The sequence below is a fragment of the Podarcis raffonei genome, chromosome 9 (assembly GCF_027172205.1).
Source record: "Podarcis raffonei isolate rPodRaf1 chromosome 9, rPodRaf1.pri, whole genome shotgun sequence".
NCBI classification, from domain to species: Eukaryota; Metazoa; Chordata; class Lepidosauria; order Squamata; family Lacertidae; genus Podarcis; species Podarcis raffonei.
The window spans coordinates 34,431,267-34,452,323 of record NC_070610.1 but is presented as its reverse complement, the minus strand read 5'-3'; the positions used below and the strand labels follow the sequence as shown (position 1 = coordinate 34,452,323).

At 42.1% G+C, this 21,057-nt stretch overlaps 2 protein-coding genes across 2 annotated transcripts; one reads left to right on the top strand and one right to left on the bottom strand.

Annotated features, from left to right (window-relative positions):
* The first annotated feature begins 144 nt into the window (after window positions 1–144).
* Window positions 145–6,925, top strand: SAP30 (Sin3A associated protein 30). Its single transcript, XM_053402721.1, has 4 exons — window positions 145–697; window positions 2,863–2,985; window positions 4,601–4,699; window positions 6,630–6,925. Exons 1-4 carry the CDS (start codon window positions 359–361, stop codon window positions 6,750–6,752), a joined length of 684 nt encoding a protein of 227 aa, XP_053258696.1. The 5' UTR covers window positions 145–358; the 3' UTR covers window positions 6,753–6,925.
* Window positions 6,926–11,494: 4,569 nt separating this feature from the next.
* SCRG1 (stimulator of chondrogenesis 1) lies at window positions 11,495–14,972 on the bottom strand. Its single transcript, XM_053402723.1, has 2 exons — window positions 14,743–14,972; window positions 11,495–11,890 (listed from the first exon to the last, which is right to left on the bottom strand). The coding sequence occupies exons 1-2, from the start codon at window positions 14,970–14,972 to the stop codon at window positions 11,836–11,838; spliced, it is 285 nt and encodes a 94-aa protein (XP_053258698.1). The 3' UTR covers window positions 11,495–11,835.
* Window positions 14,973–21,057: the final 6,085 nt, after the last annotated feature.

Below are 21,057 nucleotides of genomic sequence, written 5' to 3'. Positions count from 1 at the left end.
TTGTGTCTTTCTTCCCTCCCTCCCGGTGTCCAACAGAGAACGGCAGCGGAGCGGACGTTTTCTGCTTGCCGCCCCCTCTCCAAAGAGTTGGAGCTGCGGGGTTCAAGCCCTCTACTCTTCCCTCCGCGCTACCCCGAGGGGCGGCTGCAAGGAGGGGATCTGGGTGGCTCTCGCGCCCTCGCCCGCTGCTGCCTTCCCTCCCCTCCGCTCCTTGACAAAAGGAGCGACGGAGGCGGTGTCTGAGCGTCCGCGGCGGGGCGGGGGGCAGCAGCAGCAACACCGCCCCGTTGAGTTGTACTTTACTTTCGAGGCATCGGCTGCCGCCGGAGAAAGCCCGCAGCCCGGGCGGAGGTAGGCGATGAACGGCTTCGGCCCCGACGAAGTGACCCGCGGCGGGGGAGAAGCTGCCGCCGTCCCGGCCGTGGTGGCCAACGCCGCCGCCGCCGTGGAAGTCCTGCCTCCGCCGCCGCCCCTCCCGCAGCCGCCGGCCGGGCTAGGAGCTGCTTCGTCCGCCGCTGCGGCCACGGCGGCGGGCTCGGCCGGACCTCCGGGCGCAGCGGGCCCCGGCGCGGGACAGCTGTGCTGCCTGCGGGAGGAAGGCGAGCGGTGTAGCCGAGCCGCGGGCAACGCCAGCTTCAGCAAGCGCATCCAGAAGAGCATCTCGCAGAAGAAGGTGAAGATCGAGCTGGACAAGAGCGTAAGTGCCGGCGCAGGTCACTCGCTTTCTTTTGCCGGGATGGCTTTGTCGCTTCCTGCCTGATCCCACCCGAAGGCGTCGCAGTTCGACGCCGCCTGCTCTCTCTCATTTCATTTCGCTCTCCCTCAGCCCCGCTGCAAGCACAGAAAACATCAGGAGCCCCCAGATCTCCCCGCTTAACATTGCACGCTGCGATGGAGGAGGAAACAAAAGCGAGCCGAGGAGGGGGGAAATGAATGGGCGAGATGGTCTTCCTTGGGAAGCCCAGTGTTACGCGGCATTCCTTGCCTCTTTGTAACTGGGCGACCTGGCTGGCGTTCAGTCCCCGGGAAATGCCCTGGAAGGGGGAGCCCAGCTAATAGTCATCGATCTCCTTGCCCATTCCCCTTGCAGCCCATCCATTCCCGGCCCCGGGTGAGTTAACAAGAAAGAAGGAAATCAATGAAAGGTGTTTGCGTGGGTAGGCTGTTATACCACCCCCGCTCTCTTTACCCGGAGTACGGAGACAGTAAAAGGCAGTTGGATTTGTTTTTTGCTCTGCTTTCTTCCCCCCGCCTCCCGTCATTGAATGGCTGGCCGTTGTGGGTTTCTCCCCGTTTCTGTTGTGTGTGCCCTTGCTGTGTAGTTGGCTGCGTGGCTGACGTTGCAAAAGCTGGGCTACTGGTCTTTGTAAGTGCGGGTGGAAGTGGCTGCTCTCTCCTCTCCCCACCCCCCTTCGGTTTTGCTTTTGCTTCTTCCCCAAACCTCTTTACAAATCGTAGTGATCGTGTGTTCGTAAGAAATCCCGGTTCTCTTTCGCTTTCTCCCAGGACCAGTCGTGTGTGTGTACGTGTGTGCTTCATGGAGTGTTTCTGTTTCTCTAGAGAGGGCAGTACTTGGCTGCTCCGCCTCGTGCTGCAGTGTTGCACGTCCTACTTTTGCCACTGTGTCGTCTTCCCCTTGGCAGCCATCAGGCTCTCTCGTTATAATCCTTTCTCTTTCGGCGAAACACCCGCAATCGTAGGAAACCCTGAAGGCTGGTCGTCCGACTTGTCTTCCTCATTCTTCCCCCACCCTCACTCCCTCCATCATGTTTAAAGGAAAGGCGGAGAGAGAGAAAACCATTTAGTACAACAGACATTCCTCAGGTCGGAGCACGTTAACCTGCGGAGTAAATGTCTGCCGGCTCATGGCTCCCTATTGCATGGCTAACACTCTGCTTGCGCTTTTTAACTGGAACGAACAAGTACTGTATTTTGAATCTCTTTATTTTACCGACTCAGTTAAAAGTGCATTGTTGATGCCTGGCAGCAAATAAAGGTTGCTAATAACATACTGCAAATATGGAGGTAACTTGAAGGGTTGGTGGGGGAGGTGTTCCTCAGTTTGTATTATGAAAGCGATATTTCCAAGTAGTTCCTAGTAGATTTTCGGTCAGTCCTGCAGGGTTTTTACTGTAAATCTATTGATAGTTCTGTGGGGATTTACTCCCCACTGAGTATATTTAGGATTGCAGCTTTAGGATGCTGTTTCAACACACTTTCTAGGCAGGGAACCCAAGTGGAAGCAATGGCTTAAGTAAATATGTTTGAGATGTATGCTGTTAAGTCTCTTCAGGTTGGCATTTACACTCTCTAGTTTGTTTTTTTAGAGACAGTTTTTGTGTACAGATGTATTAAATTAAAAAGACCCCTTTGGCCCTGAATCTTGGCAGCTGCTAACTCAGTCACAGCATCCTAAATTTTGGATTTCCAATCCAAAGAAACATAAGTTTGTATAGAGAATTTACTCTTGAAAGGTGGAAATAGTGTTTACATCCATTAACATACTAAATCTTATTAGAAGTAACAAAAAAGATGTGACTTTTGTCACTTTCCTATCCTTGTATTCTGCCCACTTTTGTGAAAAGGCTTTACTGAGTTTCTGATAACTGTATTTTTACTTAGCCAATGGGAATAAAATAGTGGTAAAAGGCATTTCCTGAGCCAAGCTGGTAACACTGCAGTAGCTTGTTAACGTAACAAGATTCCTCTGGCAGCTTCTGGTACCCTTGAATGTGTTTGTGGCAACTTGACCCCTTTACTGAAAATCACTGTTGTCCTTTAGTTTGTGAGTTGTGAAGTTTGAGAATGTTGTTGCTGCCCAATGTTAACCTGTTGTTTTTTGTTTTAAAAAAAAACTTTCAGGCAAGGCATCTTTATATTTGTGATTTCCACAAAAATTTAATTCAAAGTGTCCGAAACAGAAGAAAGAGAAAAGGCAGCGATGATGATGGTGACTCACCAGTGCAAGATGTTGACGCTCCAGAGGTAGATTAATATTCCTGGTATTATCTCCATGTAGGCAAATGTTTTGTGGAAGCCATACAAAATAATGTTATAGGTTGGTTTTTTTAAGTGCTAGGTGATACAGACATTATTTTTTATTACTGAATCCCACATGCTTTTGTATGTTTATTGTGCATTGATTGTATTGACATTTAAGCTCATCCTTTCTTAAAAAAATGAGAAGTTGGGAGCAGGAAGGTACAGACCAGTCTTCTCCAGTCTGCTGTTCTCCAGAAATGTTAGACCTCATCTTCCCTGACCGTTTGTTGTACTGTGTTGTGGGGTTGATGGGACTTAGTCCAAAACAACCAAAGTGGGAATCAGGTTGAGGAAGCTAGTGCACTAGATGGCCCCAGTGTATGATCTGTACAAAATACCTGTCGTAGAGTTGTCTATTTGAAGTTCCGTTTCATTCGCTGTAAAGCTCCTTACTAGGCCTGCTTCACAATATGTCTCTGCATTTTCCCACTGCCTCAACATGCAGTGTGGATCATTGCATAGGCAGCTGCTGAATACTGCATAATGGCTATTAGTCCATCTAGTTCATAATTTTGGCAACATCTATCCAATGTTTGAAGCAGGCTTTCCCCAGCACCTACTACTTTAGCTGAGGTACTTTATCTGGAGTTTCTGGGGATTGAAACATGGGCTTTATACTACTACTGCTACTACTAAAACTAAAGGGACGCGGGTGGTGCTGTGGGTTAAACCACAGAGCCTAGGACTTGCCGATCAGAAGGTCGACGATTCAAATCCCCGTTATGGGGTGAGCTCCCGTTGCTCAGTCCCTGTTCCTGCCAACCTAGCAGTTCGAAAGCACATCAAGGTGCAAGTAGATAAATAGGTACCGCTCTGGTGGGAAGGTAAACGGCGTTTCCGTGCGCTGCTCTGGTTCGCCAGAAGCGGCTTAGTCATGCTGGCCACATGACCCGGAAGCTGTACGTCGGCTTCCTCGGCCAATAAAGCGAGATGAGCGTCGCAACCCCAGTTCGTCATCACTGGACCTAATGGTCAGGGGTCCCTTTACCTTTACCTTACTGCTACTACTACTACTACTAATTTATTTCTACCCCGCCCATCTGGCTGGGTTCCCCAGATGGCTTTCAACAGAACATTAAAGACAGAATAAAACTTCAAACATTAAAAACTACCCTAAACAGGGCTGCCTTCAGATGTCTTCTAAAATTCGGATAGTTGTTTATTTCTTTGACATCTGATGGGAGGGCATTCCTCAGAGTGGGCACCACTACTGAGAAGGGCCTCTGCCTGGTTCACTGTAACTTCACTTCTCGCAGTGATGGAACTGCCAGAAGGTCCTTGGTGCTGGACCTCAGTGTCCGGGTTGAACGATGGGGTTGGAGATGCTCCTTCAGATATACATGCAAAACATGTAATCTACCACGTTTAGAGTTTAGAATTTCTGACACTGCCTGTTCCAGGTGGTGGCTGTTGCTGGCATAGAAGCTTCACGTAATGCAATATACTTAAGAGGCCAAGGGAAAGCACATTGCCCAGAAAGTTCTGTGGAGCATGCACACTATAAAATAACTCGTTGACATGGCCCTCGAGTTAACAGAATCTTGTCATTCCCTTGCAGGTTGATCTGTTTCAGTTGCAAGTAAACACACTAAGAAGATACAAAAGGCACTTCAAATTACAGACCAGACCGGGACTTAACAAAGCACAGCTTGTTGAAGTACGTGCAATTTCACTTATTTATACTTTAGTAAAAAGAAAGAAACAATGTGCTAGATTTTCTGGTTCTTTTGAACTAGAGTTCTCAAATCCTTGCATTCTGACGACTTTCTTCTTTCTTTTTTGCTGACTATTGCTTCCTTGGTACACTTTCATACTGATGATTATGCAGCTTTCTGACAGGGTTAGGCTGTAATTCTATGAACATTTTAAATGGGAATAAATCTTGTGGGATTCACTTGTAAATAGACATGCATAGGACTGTGCACATGAGATGTAACCAAGATTGCACATGAAACAAAATCATCTGGGATGCTAAAGCTCTAAGCAGGTAGTGAAGGACCCTCAAGGATACCTGCAAGTTGGATGGCTGGGCAACATAATGATGATATTTGGTATCGCTGCAAAGTGCCTGAGATAAGAGAGCCCTAATTCACATAAATGCTGGTGGAGGTCTGAATTGACTTTAACCAGCTAAGAAAGAGGTCCTGGAGACATAGTGGAAAAGTAATCGAAAATGTCAGCTGAGTATGCTGCAACGGTGGAACAGTGTATGATAATGATTCTTTCGAACTTGTTGCATTGTGTTGGGTCATCTTAGATTCTACAAAGCTAGAGGAAGCCTTCAGCTTAAGCCAGACAGGTAGTTCTTTATGCAACAACTTCTGGAATTCACTGCTTACCAGATGATTACTGGATGTTGTAATGTAGACAAAGCAATGGAGGGTGGCTATTAAGGCAAACACTGTTTTTGAGATTCTTAGGGGTGTTTCAGAAGTTTGGAGATCCTTTTGGAATGTTTCATTTGGTTTAGCATTCTCAGTATTTTGGTATCATCTACAGACCTGGCTACTTCACTGTCTGTTTTTATTCTAGGTTGTTTTTGAATACAGTGGTACCTCGCAAGACGAAAGAGTTTTTTGTTTTTTGAGTTGCTTCGCAAGACGAATTTCCCTATGGGCTTGCTTCGCAAGACGAAAACGTCTTGCAAGTTTGTTTCCTTTTTCTTAAAACCTATGGGAACCCGTGCTTCCTATGGGAATCCATGCTTCGCAAGACGAAAAATTCGCAAGACGAAAAAACTCACAGAACGAATTAATTTCGTCTTGCGGGGTACCACTGTAATTAAATACCCAGTCCCAGTACTACTTTTTTGTAGCCCATTGTTCTTCCACACTTCAAAATGTTGAACTCTTGAACAAGTTTTCAATAACAACCGTTACCTTTTTGTATGGACTATTTTGTCTTGCTTGGTAGAACTATATTTCTCTCCCTGTTTAGGGACCAGACAATGTTGGATCCAGTGAGTTGGAGCTATGCTCCTTCCAGTTGCTTTTTGCTGAAATGGACAAACGGAAATAGTTCCTAGTGGCTCCAGAGTTTCCAGTTACCACCACTGCTTTGGCCTCTGTATTTGGACAGTTTAGGACAGACTTCACCTCTCTGGTGCCCTCCGTATATTTTGGTCTACAACTTACACCAGTAACTGTTCTGGTTAGGGCCAATGGAAGTTGTAGTCCAAAACATATGGAGGGCAGCAGGTTGTTAACTGATTTAGAACATCTCATGGGTTGATTAGTTAAGTGCTTATGTGATACGTTTTTGCATTGGATGAATGTAAGAAGAGCATTCTGTATTCCTTGGAAAATAGGTTAGAATGCTTTATCACTGATATTCCTAAACTTTTCTGGGAGTTTTTTCCTCAAGGAAAGTGAGACAACAATTCTTTAAATCAGTATAAAATAAATGTAAATGTGCTAATACAATACTGGTGTCTTGTTCCTTGTGTGCCAATTGGCACCACCTAATAAGTTCTGATGGTCAAGTTCTAAGAACTTGTGTTTGAAAGCCAGGCTAGATTCTGCTGTTTTCTTCATAAATAATCTGCACAATACCTACTTATGTTTAGGGATATATATTTTTTCTTGCAGATAATTGGGTGTCATTTTCGGACGATTCCGGTGAATGAAAAAGACACTGTGGCCTATTTCATCTACTCTGTGAAGAACGATAAGAACAAATCTGATCTAAAAATGGACAGTGGTGTTCACTAAATAAGCAAACTTGAAACTCTGCAGGTGTAAAGACTGTTTTGGATTTGCTGAAGATTTCTTTGTAACTGGTATTCAGATGGAGAATTCTGATATTTTTCTTGGGAAAAATACTGCTCATAAATGATATTTCCATGGTAAAAATATTTTAAATAAATACTATTGGTGTTGCTGCACCTTCATGTGTATGGTGTCTGGCAAGTGTATAAGGCTATTACTGTATATTGCTTTTCAGTTTGTAAAAATAAGCTGAAATGTGGAATGCCCTCCAAAATTATCTCCTATAAATCTCTCCTGGGCTGGGAGGGAGACAGCTAATGGTGTCAAGGTTGTGCTTCATGATGAATTAATTTGTGCTTCAGTTGCAAAGATGAGTGGTTATATTTCAATAATACGTTAAGAGACCTTTGTGTAACACAGCTCTTAACATACTTTCTGAAGCTTTTCCTCCTCAGTATCATCTTTTGTTTGGTTCAAAAATCATGCCAAGCCATGGTTCAGAAATATTTCCTAGGGGCTGATATGATGTCTGAATTGGCAGACCATGACATATGGTTAGGGTGGCAAACCAGACACAGAAACCATGGTTTGAAATGAGTTTTAAAGCAATAATTTGTGCTATTTGATGGTTTTAACACAGTGCCTGAACTGACAACCTATTGGTATGGTTGTTGCTCCACTGCCCAAGGTTGCTTTGCCATAAAAGAGGGGAATAAACTTGTAAGTGCTGAGAACAGAAAAAATGAAAGCAGACAACTGACTATAAGGCAAGGTATGTCTATGTGTATGTTTAGAAGCTCCAACTATGGTTTGGGTTCTAAACTATGGTAATATAATCCACAGTTTAGCAGGATGTTCAAAAAGAATCTCAATATTTGCTTTGAGTTTTGCATACTTCCAAAAGAAGGTTTGGTTGCAGTTCCATATTAACTACCACAGTTATAAACAGCAAAATTGTTTATTGTCTAGTGCAGAGCTTTCCAAACTGTGTGTTGTTACATGTTAGCGTATCACGCGAATGCTCCCAGGGCTGGAAAGGGGTTAGTTTAACCTCCGGTTTGCTAGCAAAACTGAATTACTATGTCGCGAAATGATACATGTCTAAAAAGTGTGTCACCAACATGAAAAGTTTTAAAAGCTCTGGTATAGTGCTTCTCCTATTGGGGGGGGGTTATAGTTGACAAACCATTGATGGTGTATTAGTCCCACAAATTTTAGTAGCTTTAAAAAAAGAGGACTCAGTGGCGTGTAGCCAGTATAGTATTCCCACTGGGGAATAGTGTTTTGTATTGCTTTCTTAAGTAATGTATTTTTGCACTGTTTGACTTCTGCACTTCAGTAGTAGAAAAGAAAAACCACTCCTTTTGCCTTACTAAATATAACAGCTGTGATGTGAAAAGTGACTGTATCTGCTGTTTGTAAAACTGTGCACTATCAGAAGGTGGTCCAGCGGTTTTCAGCACTATAGGTGGACTGTCACATGGGTCCAACGAGCAATTTCCAAGTTGATCGGCTTTTCTGTTTAGGATGAGGGGGTGTATATACAGCATCTGGGTTGCAGATGCTCCAGTTGCCAGTTAAAATAGCTGGGATCAAGCTTCTTCTAGATAGAGCCTTGACAGGTGATTGGTGTCCTAGAAACTAACTGTGATAATTGGATATACAGTAGAAGTGGGTCTTTGTAAATGCAGCTTCAAGTGTGCAGCCTAATGTACTCTCTTGTTTCCTGGTCTTGCACCCTGCTGTGTTGCATATCCTTTTCCTATCTTCTGTGCCAGTGCACAATATGAGTAAGCCCAACCCTACATGCTATCTTCAAACCACCTGCTCTTCTCAAGGCCATCACCTGTACTGAAAGTCACATTTGATGTTTTGTCACTCCCAGTTTAGACAAGATGCAGCCTGCAAAAGGTAAGTGATACCTAAAGATGATTTTTATTTAAAACCATAACCAGTGTTCGACAATTTGAGAACTTGGGTTTGAATTTGTGACTAGAAAAGCAACCAGAATCCATATTTTAAATGCAGCACAAATCTACGCGTGTTTACTCAGTAATATTCCACTGTGTTAAGTAGGGCTTGTTTCCAGCAAAGTACATTTGTACCTTGGAAGTCGGATGGAATCCATTCCAGAAGTCCGTTCGACTTCCAAAATGTTCTGAAACCAAAGTGCAGCTTCTGTTTGGCCACAGGAAACTCCTGCAGCCAATTGGAAGCCTCGTTGGACATTCAACTTCCAAAAATAGTTCGTCAAGCAGAACAGTCACTTCCGGGTTTGTGGCGTTCGGGAGCCAAAACGTTCAAGAACTAAGCTGTTCGAAAACTAAGCTGTTTGAAAACCAAGGTACGACTGTATGCATAGGATTGCTGTGAGGCTGAAGTTCTAACACTGTCATCTTCTACTGTCTGATTGTGAGTATAAAGCTTGTTTTTGGAAATTAAAGCCAGCAGTTAATGGCCAAAGGTTTCTCCAACATTGTGCTGTTACGTAACATTTTCTTAGAATTTAGGAACGAATCCCACTGACACAAAAGGCAAAGCTGTAGAAAGTTAGAAACCCTGGTTGAATTGCATGTAGTTATAAAAAAAGTTGTACTGTAGCTTTCGCCATCATGTGAAATCTTTGCCTTACGGCTGAATACCGATTGCAGCAACCCACATAGAGGCACCTGGAAGATAAAAACCTATAAGCCTTTTCCTACCCTTTTGCATGCTTTTGGATCAGAAGCAGAATAGTGCGGAAACATTGCCAAAAGGAGTAGATTACCAAAGTTAGGCTGCAATCCTATAAACGTGCTTGGAGCAAGTCCCCTTGAATTTACAGGGACTTGCTTATGAGTAAACATGTAGTGTAACCATAACTTTTTGGTGGGGTGACTTCTAGCCCCCCATGTGAGAAACCTAAATATAGCTGATTACTATACAGGTGTGTTTGTTCCTGTGGCCTCATGACTCTATGCATACCTAAATAATCTCTTCAATAAGAACTGCTCGATTGAGCTGCAAAAAAGCAATACAGTTAATAAGATCCTTTGGACAAGTATGCGACGGTGGTATTAAACTTTCTCAAGGAGAGATACTAGTATCCTTACACTGTACTGTTGAACGTCATGATTAGACAGAAGACTGTAGATAATACAAAATTCAGAGCAGTTGCAGACATAATAGGCACAGCATTCAATATGACCTCAGACTGCAGAGATGGACTGGTGCCAAAAGTCTAGTTCGAGAAGGACAAATGAGCACTTAGGGGGGAAAGGACTATGTGAGTGCTCAAAGCAGTATTTAAATCAGTCTTGGTATGTAGGCAAGCATTACCTTCTTTTTGAACTGACCATACACAAATCATTATTACAAATAGGGGGAAAGGGGCTGCCTATAAATAAATTTTAAGGTATTTACTGCATAGGCAGCATTTGTTTTGTGAAATACTTCAGTATGTAGAACAATCATAAATTGTGTTGTGATACAAGAGGATAATATTCTTGTGTTGCTAGAAGCAGACTTGGCTTAACACTTAGGAAGTTAATCCTGCTTTGTTTCACAGTAGCGTTAAACTTCATTGAGAGTACTTTGATTGGCTCTTGAGATTGAAAAAGGTAAGATGAATGCAAAACACAATTATCATATTGAGAAAATTGAGCTAGGTGTGCACACTGTTGAATGAATGGCTGAAATCCCCGCCCCTCGCTGCTCTAAGAAAGCTGCCTATCTAGCTTCTAATTAAATACTGCAAAAGATAAGCCACAACAGCCACAGGCAGCTTATTTATTTGCTTCCCTTAAACGTTTGGACAGTTTCGCAGTGTTTTATCACTAATTTTCTGGTAGCTGAAACATATTTCTTGCTCTAATCTTAGGAATAGGATTGAGCAATTTTTCTTCTACCCAAGAGCCTTTTAAATATTTGAAAATCGCATTTCTGTGCTTTTCCACCCCAAGCTTTTATTTCTCCATAGTAAACATACCCATTTTTTTCAACCTTTCTTCCCAATTAGACTACAAATCATGGCTGGTGCTAAGGAGATACAATCAGCTCAGAGTGTCACAAGTTGTGCAGGCATGTCCCACCAACAGTGAAATGTAAAATGCAATCCTATGTATACTCTGAAGTATGGCCCTCTGTGTTCAGTGCGGCTTACTGACCCATTCTGAAGTAGTGTCAAAATTGTTGGATTGTCCCCTGGTACATAAGTATCAAATAATTTTACTAATGGTCTACCTAGAACAATGAAAACTAAAAATTTAAGAGCTGAAGATGGTAAGATTAGTCTCCTCTCATTGTGCTTACTATGCAAAAATAAAACACATGCCAGCAGCATTTAAATACCTTAATGGGCAGAATCCGTAACAGATTATGAGTTACTCAATGTGCCTTCAGTGCAGGCTAGCCCTGTTAATAGTTTATATTGTATTTCCTGGCAGTTTTTAGGTGAAACACATTTGGAAGCTTCAGGAGTTTTCATAGATCAATGAAAAATATTTTATGCTTCCTGTTGTCAAATGTATCTGTTGCTTTTCCTTTTTTTTCTCTCCAGGCACTTTTTATCGACCCTTTTATCATTTCCACAAAGAAGGCTTTGTGTTTGTTAGTGCTTCCACAGTTGCGCAGAATTTCTTGTCTTTTATCCTGTACTTGGAATGAGAATTGCTGATAAAGCAAAAGAGGTCTGCCTATGCCCTGTTCTACATATCCAAATACTTCTGTCGCTGGCTGGGTGTTGATGGCCAATGTCATGCAAAAAGTGTATCTTCTATGGTATGTTACTTAGGTCAGGTCAATGAACATCAACATCACTACCAAATTAGAGTTGAGAGCTCTGCTACATATGGGGTTTTATTAACTTTAATTTTACTGTCCCTAAAGTCTACTTCCTTGGAGGTAATACCCATGCAATGAATGGTAAACATGGTGCTGTTAGTCTTGTTTAAACATAACATTGAATGCCTAAAAAATGGTGGCTATAGTAGCTTCCGTACTGCATTCAAAGTCCATCTTCTTTAGACCTGATGACCACATAAGCTTTATTCCAGTCTTCATGAACAAAGTCCTGCATTTGCCGTTCTTTCTCAAATGCAATGTTTCTTCATGGCTTGTTGCAGGGAATCACAAATGATATTTTTGGCCCAAAAAAGATACCCCTGAAAGAAATTGGCAGAAATTCAAATCGGGAAGTATGCTATAGGTATTCATTCTTCTTGTGTTTCTTAAATATGCAAAGTGGCTTACAAGAATAATGAAAACACAATAAATGAAAGACAGACTAAACAACCATAAAAGCAGACACTTTATAAAGCCAGCAATCAAATTAGAAGCAGGCAACTAAATGTAAAAAGGAAGCTGGAAATAATAATAAAAGTTCTCAGCAACTGTCTGAAGACTAAAAGGGAAGGAGCTTAGTAGGTCTCCATGGGGAGTGTATTCCCACAATTCAGTGATCATTCCATTTAAAAAGCTCTGTCTTGAGTTCCTCCTACTAGTCTAATTCCATGTAAAGTAGGAATGAGCTTCTGATGCTGACCTTAACTTCTGGCCAGACTCATGTGGGAGTAGGTAACCCGACTTTAAGCCATTTAGGGATTTAAAGGTTAGAACCCATACTTGAGTCAGGAAATGAGTAAGAAAGCAATGCAGATCTTATAAGAGAGAGGTGACAATAGTAATCAGGCAGCCACATTTTGGACCAATTGAAGTTTCCAGGTGGTCTTTCAATTTCCCTACTGAAACTGGAGGCAAATCATTTCATTAAATGCAAATTACCCAGGCTTCTACCTGAACTTTAGGTTAAAAGGCTCAGGACCACATGCGAGGTTTTAATAATATATGGGTCCTAAAATATACTTACTTAAAACTGCCCCCTTAAAAGCAGTGGTGTTTCAGAATAAGCTTCATTAGTATTCAAACACTTGTTTCATTAAAAGAACACTGCTAAGTTCTTTTTTCCTTTTTTATTGCAAACCATTTTTTGTTCTTTGTTTGTATACCAATTATGCTTAGTTATATTGACCACTGTCTCTGTATGGCCTATGAATTACACCCACCGAGATGTAAAAATTGTGGCCCCCCAGATTTTGCAGGACAGCAATTCCCATCTTACTTGTTAATTGACCATGCTGGCAGGTGGTTGATGAGGACTGTAGTCCAACAACAGCTCGACAGCCACAGGCTCCCCATCCCTGAATTAGATAGAGCTTAAAGAGCTCAGTTTATCCGAATTCCTAATGTCTCTGGAAATGAGGGTTATTGACCAATTTCTAAATATCAAGCCCATTTACTTTCCTCCCCAACAGCACAAGGTTCTGCATGGTTATGCTGGGCTTTCTGCCAGATAAACAGAATAGGGATGAAAGGAACTACTGGAGAAGGGAAAATGTGAAGCATCTAGCTCCTGAATCTACCTGTTACTTATTCCATATAACCTGATTTCATGGTGTTGTGTGTTCCAGTTACCATACTGCCACCGCCTCAGTACACACACTGCTACCTCCAAAATACCACCCCCTCCCTTTGCCCCTCTTGTCTATGCTGCTCATCTTTGAAATTAGCAGCAACAGAGGTGCTCTTGTAATAACCAGTGCTGTCCTCAGAACGACCGTTTCTACCCCAAATTCCGTGATGAACAAGTGGACACACATATTGAATCAGTGGCCCTATGTCCTATAGTTTGTGTTACACCAAAGACTTAAGTGGGCTTACATATTGTTAGCTATCCTTAGGTCCAAAATATCTGAATATTTATTAGGTAAGGAAAAGAGTGGTGGTGGTCTAAAACAGAAGTCAGAATCCACCCTGGGATCTTACAACGAAGTACAGTATATAAATCTAATAAATAAAAATAAAATTAAGAATGACCCATCATGAAACTTGACATACCAAGTCAGACCATTGGTCTGTCTACTTCCATATTGTCTAAACAGACTGGCAGTGGCTCTGGTTTCAGGCAGGGAACATTCCCAGCCCTACCTGAAGTCACTGAGCAATGACTTGGAGACCTTTTACATACAAAGCAGATGCTTGACCACTGAGCTACACTGCCTCCCTCAGACAGTGTACATCCAGGTTCTGACCTGACCAAGGTTGCTTACTTTCAGCAAGATCCCTGTGCCATGTCTTCGGACCATAGCACTCCTATGTCATATTTTGGTACTGAAGCTTTTATTATTATTTGGGATGTTAGATAATAATAGATAGAGGGTTTTTCTGCTTTTGATTTCAATGAAGCTATGCAATCCTATGCATATCAAGTCACAAGTAAGACCCGTTGAGTTCAGTGGGACTTGGTGCACATCATTAAACATGTATAACTATACACTTTAGTTTGGTTTGACTGTCTCGCCAGAGTGGTGCATGCTCTAGTTCGCTCTCGCTTGGACTACTGCAATGCGCTCTATGTGGGGCTACCTTTGAAGGTGACCCAGAAACTACCAACTAATCCAGAATGCGACAGCTAGACTGGTGACTGGGAGCGGCCGCAGAGACCACATAACACCGGTCTTGAAAGACCTACATTGGCTCCCAGTACGTTTCCGAGCACAGTTCAAAGTGTTGGTGTTGACCTTTAAAGCCCTAAACGGCCTCGGCCTAGTATACCTGAAGGAGCGTCTCCACCCCCATCGTTCTGCCCGGACGCTGAGGTCCAGCGCCGAGGGCCTTCTGGCGGTTCCCTCACTGCGAGAAGCCAAGTTACAGGGAACCAGGCAGAGGGCCTTCTCAGTAGTGGCACCCACCCTGTGGAACGCCCTCCCACCAGATGTCAAAGCGAACAACTTTTAGAAGACATTTGAAGGCAGCCCTGTTTAGGGAAGCTTTTAATGTTTGATGGACTACTGTATTTTAATATTTTGTTGGAAGCCGCCCAGAGTAGGGTATAAATAATAAATAATTTATTATTATTATTATTATTATTATTATTATTATTATTATTATTATTACTACTACTACTACTACCTCTCCTTGCAAAGAAAAGAAAGCAAGAGTCAAAGAAGCGACTTACTTTGGGCAGCAGAGCAATTCATTAAAATTACAATAGCAGACCATCTCACAGCCCTTTCCGTCCCAGAAGTGATCTTGAAGAAGCCCGTCAATTGGACGAAGACTGGCCACTCCCTCTGGGACGCTGTGACAGTTGTGGTCTTTTAATATTTTCCTGTAACAGGAGAGGCGGCCAGATGGTGTTGGGCTGGTCCCAAGCAGAAAGCTCAGAAACAGAAGAGTGGAGAGCATCCTGGCAAGAGTTTGCGAATAGTGCTAGCGAGAGAAAAGAAAAGGCGCTTAGCTGGGTGCCGACATAAAACCAGTCTATTTATCAAATTCATCCCTTTAGCTCTGTTTTTCCACTATCCATGGATAGGACAGGTTTGATTCCATTTGCATTTAAAGCCAAATCTTACCAAATTGTTGCTTTCTAAAAGAATATGAGAACTGAAGCAAAGCCATCCTACGAAATTCACACTTACCCAAAGTTCGCAACGCAGTTCCCTAAGCAATGTTTGCAAATATGCATATGCTAGGGGAATGTGTGCATATGAATGCATATATTAGTGAAAATAACATACAGAAATGCATACTAGGGAAAATTGCTCGCAGAAATGGGCACATTTGTGAAAATGGCGTACAAAAACTAGGAGAAATTCACATTAAAATGCTGGTTAATTTTCTGCAAAAATGTAAAGAACTGAATTTAAGATTGGAAACACAAGAAACAAAGAAAACTGAAATGGATGGAACTTTCTTCCTAGAAGTATCTCATCCAGAGTGCTGGAATTAGCAATTCCACAGTGTTGTGATGGTCTTTGCAAGGTGTCGCCCTCCTGTAGATTACCTAAGTTTGGCAGAAAAAACCCAGTGAAATTATGTGAACATGTTAAATTGAATCGACAGTTTCAGCAGGCTGTTTCAGAAAATGTTCTGAGACTTGCAGAAACAGATGATGAAACTGGAAAATGTGTTGCTAAGGCACAAATCATTGCTAGATCATTCCAGATTCTCATTCTGACCCAGATTGTCACATCTGCCAGAAGCAGAGGGTGTTTTAAAAAATAACTTTAACCATAGCAATGGGATTTAACAGAGCTATGCAGGCCACTGTGTTGTGCAGAAGCCAATATTCCTGAGCCACTCTTTTCCCTAGCTGCTAGTCAGCCCTCCTGTTTCCAGGTTGATGCCCATCTGACTTCAGTCAGCACAGGATTTGAACCAGATAGAAACTTTTAAAGCCATTGTAGCTATCCCCGATGGTATAGATGTACCTCAGGGTCTCTCCAGCACTTTGATCCCTCAGTCAACACAATAAGTAAATCTTGTCTATGTTCCAAGTGTATTTATTGTTGTGTCGTTTGCAGTATTTAAGATGGTGATGGCATTGTGTTGCCAGTTTTAAAAAACAGTAAATCCTAAAATGTGTCCTCAGCTATTGTGTGGATTAGAACTAAGGAGGCTTTTGTAAAGTCCAAATAATTTACCAAATAAGGTCCCAAATAAGATACTGAAGTGTTCACTGCTGATCTTACCTCTTGGTATCCCAGCATATTTTCTGAGGCCTGAGGTAAAAGTGTGTGTGCAGAGGACCTATTGTTTTTATGCTCTAAACCAGGCATCCCCAAACTTGGCCCTTCAGATGTTTTGGGACTACAACTCCCATCATCTCTAGCTAACAGGACCAGTGGTCAGGGATGATGGGAATTGTAGTCCCAAAACTTCTGGAGGGCTGAGTTTGGGGATGTCTGCTCTAAATATGATATGGTTTGTACTATAGACTTATTAAGGGAGCATTAATTGACACCACATTGGTACCTCGGAAGTCGAACAGAATCCGTTCCAGAAGTGTGTTCAACTTCCAAAACGTTAGGAAACCAAGGCACCGCTTCCAGTTGGCTGCAGGACGTTCCTGCAGCCAAGCGGAAGCCGCTTTGGATGTTTGGGTTCCAAAGAACATTCGCAAACTGGAACACTCAATTCTGGGTTTGTGGCATTCAGAAGCCAAAACGTTTGACTTGCAAGGCTTTCGTCAACCAAGGTACAACACTACTGCTTTAAATTGCTGAGTGTGATGAATGATACACTACTGAAATGATGTCTTCAAAAACACACTCCCTGTGCAGTGTTTTCAAGGCTCCTTTCTGTTCAAGGTTAGACTCCATCTGTTAGAAGAATTTGATCCTGTACAAAAGCAACCTAATTTCTCATATCAGATGTGCACATAATCTAAGATAGGCAGTCTTAACAGATTTTGCCCTTTGTTACACATTCTCAGCATTTTAAATGTTTCAAAAGAGAGATCTGAATATATGCTTTGAGTTAACACACATTTATTAATGTATTTAAATATGTAGTTTTAGGAAATAGTTTTCAAAATCACAGATTAATGTGAAAATGGATTGTTGTGATGGATAAAAGCATGAGAAACAGACACGGAAAAGTTAGTCTATTCTTAGGGCTTTTTGGAATGACCCTGATAAGAAATGACAGCAAAGTAACAGAAGAAGAAGAAGAAGTTTTAGGAGAAGAATCCAACTTGCCTGTAAATTCCTTAATTGTGGGAATTTGGACAATGGATAACTGCCCTCTATTTTTCCAGTGTATTTTGCCTCCCATCTTACTGCCCAAGCTCCCTTGTCTCCCTCTCTGCTGGAGTACTAGTCTATGTTCAGAGGTGTGTTTCATATCCTGAGTTTTAACTGTTTCATGTCAAAAAGGTTCTATTTCCCAGTAATAAGGGTGACTTGGACTGTGTGGATCAAATATCCACGTTCTAGCTACTATGGAAGCCCATTGACAATGCTGAAGTGCACATCTTGTCACTTGTGTCTTATTTTCAGGCTTCTCTAGTAAGTGAGGTGATGTGAATTACATCCATCTGTTTTCTTGGAATCAGAAAGGTGTGCTAATCATGTTTGGTACTGCTGTGGTTCAAGCAGGCAGGCTCTCTCTCTCTCTCTCTCTCTCTCTCTCTCTCTCTCTCTCCTCTCATGTGTGTGTGTCCACTTATGAATCAAAGAAAGAGAGTTTAAAAATACGGGGTATGCAATACTACAGAGCAGTGCTGGAAATTATTATTATGGAGCAAAGAATGGGTATGAAGATGACAAATATGAATATCCATGTACATTCTGGTTTCTTTGGAGAAATTAAATGGGGGTTTAATGTAAAACAACAACAACCCTAGTGCCTCTAAAGAATCATGGAATTGATGGTCTGTTTTCACAAAGAGTCAATTCATGGAATCTTCTTGGTGGATTCACTGCTCTGCTCACCATCACACATAGCGGTACTGTCTGTCTTGGCAAACACATAATTTTCAGATATTCTAGTTCAATGAATGCATTTGTTGCTGACATTCACTATATTAAACACATCAAAATTTAATTTTTCCAGCACTGCTCTGTAGTATTGCATACCCTGTATTTTTAAGCTCTCTCTCTTGGATTCATAACAAAGAAAAGAGATTACCTTTCCTCAGCTACTTAGTCAAGGCTGTTAAGCAAATTAATACCTCTTCATATCCACCACCACCTGAGGTGCAGGTCACCTCCACCTTGGGATGTTTTCCGCTTGCCTGGGTTCAACGCACGCATGTGGTTTTAGTTTTAGCTCTTAGAACCAACCCAGAGAAAACTAATTAACTAGGATCATTTGCATGGGGCAGGGAAGAGACATACCTTATTCCTTTGCTTCTTTTTCTTGCCTCCTTGCCAGTTGTTTCTTTTCAAATGTTGAAGCAAGCTAAAGGGAGATGCTGCAGGGAAGGAGGGCTGGAAGAAAATCCCGGATAAATGCTCCTTTGTTTGTCCTGACTCTTGATTTCCCAGTGGTAGACTGTCGCCAAAGAGAGAACGGCAAGGAAGCTGGCAAAAGAGAAACGAAGAGCCCTCCCTTTCCAACAGAAAGCAATTGGTCTTACACATATAATTTCAAGCAAAATGCAATATATATATATTAATTAATTGAATTGAATTAATTGAATACCACCCATTACTTATGTTACTTGGCAAGATTTACCGTATTTTTTGCTCTATAAGACTCACTTTTTCCCTCCTAAAAAGTAAGGGGAAATGTGTGTGCGTCTTATGGAGCGAATGCAGGCTGCGCAGCTATCCCAGAAGCCAGAACAGCAAGAGGGATTGCTGCTTTCACTGCGCAGCGATCCCTCTTGCTGTTCTGGCTTCTGAGATTCAGAATATTTTTTTTCTTGTTTTCCTCCTCCAAAAACTAGGTGCGCCTTGTGGTCTGGTGCGTCTTATAGAGCGAAAAATACGGTATATACAGTAAGGAAGCCTTGTGATGCAATAGGTCATTGCAACTGGTGGTTTTCCAGAAGGTTGGTGGTTTGAGCCCACCCAGGGATGGCTGTGGGCAGGATTCCCTTCCAGGTCCCTTCCAACTCTGATTCTAACTTAAGTGCATTTAACTTGGTGCACATTCAGCTTTGTGGGTGTGGCAAAAATGTATTTATTTAAAATATAAAGGGGGTGGGGCTCCAGGAAAAACGGCTTTGGCCATCCCACCCACCACTGAACCAAATGGGTTTTTTACAATACACAAATTTGACTTTCGGTGCAAGCTACCAGAATGTAACCTGTAAGTTATGGGCTTACCGTATTACTACTTCAGTAAAAAATATCGTAAGTCACTGGTTTTCAACTTGTGGGTCAGTAGTAGCCACCCTACTGGGTCATTTGCCTGTTCACAACAGCAGCACTGCTACCATACAAATACGGTGTGTGTGTGTGTTAAGAAATGGGTCTCCCGGTGTGGGTCTAGGTCTCAAAAGGTTGAAGACTACTGCTCTACCAAGTGGTTAAAGTAAAGCAATCTAAAATACTCATTAAAAAAAACTGGTAGTACCAATCATTAAAAATAAATAAAATAACCTAATAAATATGAATAAAACACAAATAATCCTAATAAAATTATATGTTAAAATTACAGATTATATGTGCTCACATGCTCAAAGGTAATCATTTGAACTCTGCATTTATCGATCCAGTCAGGAAGAAATGACACTGTTTTGGTCTCTGGAGAAAGCTGTCATGTTTGTCGTCGTTTCCCCACCACCACCACCACCTGTCCATTTATTTTTATTTATTGCTTTTTAACTTTGATTCCAGCTGGTTACAAGGTTCCCATCTCCCCAAAATGTACAAATGCATAAAATTGCAAACAGACTATGAGTTGGCAGATGAAAGAGCAGTCAAGAATACTTAAAGGTACATCAAAAGCTGCCTGAGCTATTTACGAAGTATTGAAAGTAAAATAAATAAGAATATTTTCATCTAGCACCAAAAAGAAAGTGCCATCAGGCAAGCGGCTTGGAGCAAGTCCCTTCCATACCTGGGGTAGCTGAGCTCAAAATGTCTCTTCTCTACGGAGGCACTTGAAGAAGGCCATCAGCAGATAAACTATGAGCACAGAGAGGTAGTCATGGAAGATGGAGCTCCTTCAGGTGTTGTTGCTATTTATTTGATTTCTTACCCGTCCTTCACCAGGAGGTCCCTGAGCAGAATACACCAGCATAAAAGTAATTGGTTAAAGCAATTTACAATCCAAAGAAGAAGGTATTCCTAAAATATATACTATCTCAGGAGTCAAAGGCCATGTTAAAAAGGTACTTGGTTCCAATGGGGTTTAGAGCTTTAAAAGTATGCATCAGTCCTTTGAATTGGTTCTTTTAAAACTGCCAAGAAGGAATCCAAACTAACATGCCCAACTGTGTATGTTTGTTTCAAGTATGTTTATCTCACCCTTCACCAAATGGTCCTGGGACAGGACTGCATATGCATTAAAACCATAATTTGTGATGTTTTAAAAGCTTAAAGAAATAATGCATTACCATAACTGAAATCTCAGTGGAAATCTACATGGGAGCAGGAAGGGAATAAAACAAAGAAGGCGAATCTTCACTCATCAATGCCACACGCATCAATGAAATGACACGCCTCAGAGGAGAGGTTATTCCATAAGTGAGGGGCTCCCACCAAGAAGGCCCTTCAGGGCATCCACGTACCACAGCTCTCACTTGAGGCAGGCCCATAAGCAGGGTTCCCCTGCTGATCTAAATGTATGGGCAGGTTGGTAAAGGAAGAGGCTTTCTTTCAGATATTTGAGGCCCAACTCATTTATAATTTGGTCCAGAAGGTACTTGAATCGGGTCCAGAACAAAACTGGCAACCAGTTAACAAAGCATGGATAATTGTGACCAGGCTATCCCAGTCTAGGAAAAGCCATAGTTGTGAATAGATATTTTAGTCACTGAAGCAACATGGGCCTGAGGTTTCCTCCCCCTTGCTAGCAACCCTGTCCTGTGTCTGTT

Excerpts from the sequence above, each read along its gene's own strand:
- SCRG1 (XM_053402723.1), bottom strand. The coding sequence starts at position 14,972 with ATGCTCTCCACTCTTCTGTTTCTGAGCTTTCTGCTTGGGACCAGCCCA. Across the intron at positions 11,891-14,742 it reads GAATTGCTCTGCTGCCCAAA|GGGTATCTTTTTTGGGCCAA; the intron begins GTAAGTCGCTTC and ends AATTTCTTTCAG.
- SAP30 (XM_053402721.1), top strand. The coding sequence starts at position 359 with ATGAACGGCTTCGGCCCCGACGAAGTGACCCGCGGCGGGGGAGAAGCT. Across the intron at positions 2,986-4,600 it reads AAGATGTTGACGCTCCAGAG|GTTGATCTGTTTCAGTTGCA; the intron begins GTAGATTAATAT and ends ATTCCCTTGCAG. Across the intron at positions 4,700-6,629 it reads ACAAAGCACAGCTTGTTGAA|ATAATTGGGTGTCATTTTCG; the intron begins GTACGTGCAATT and ends TTTTTCTTGCAG.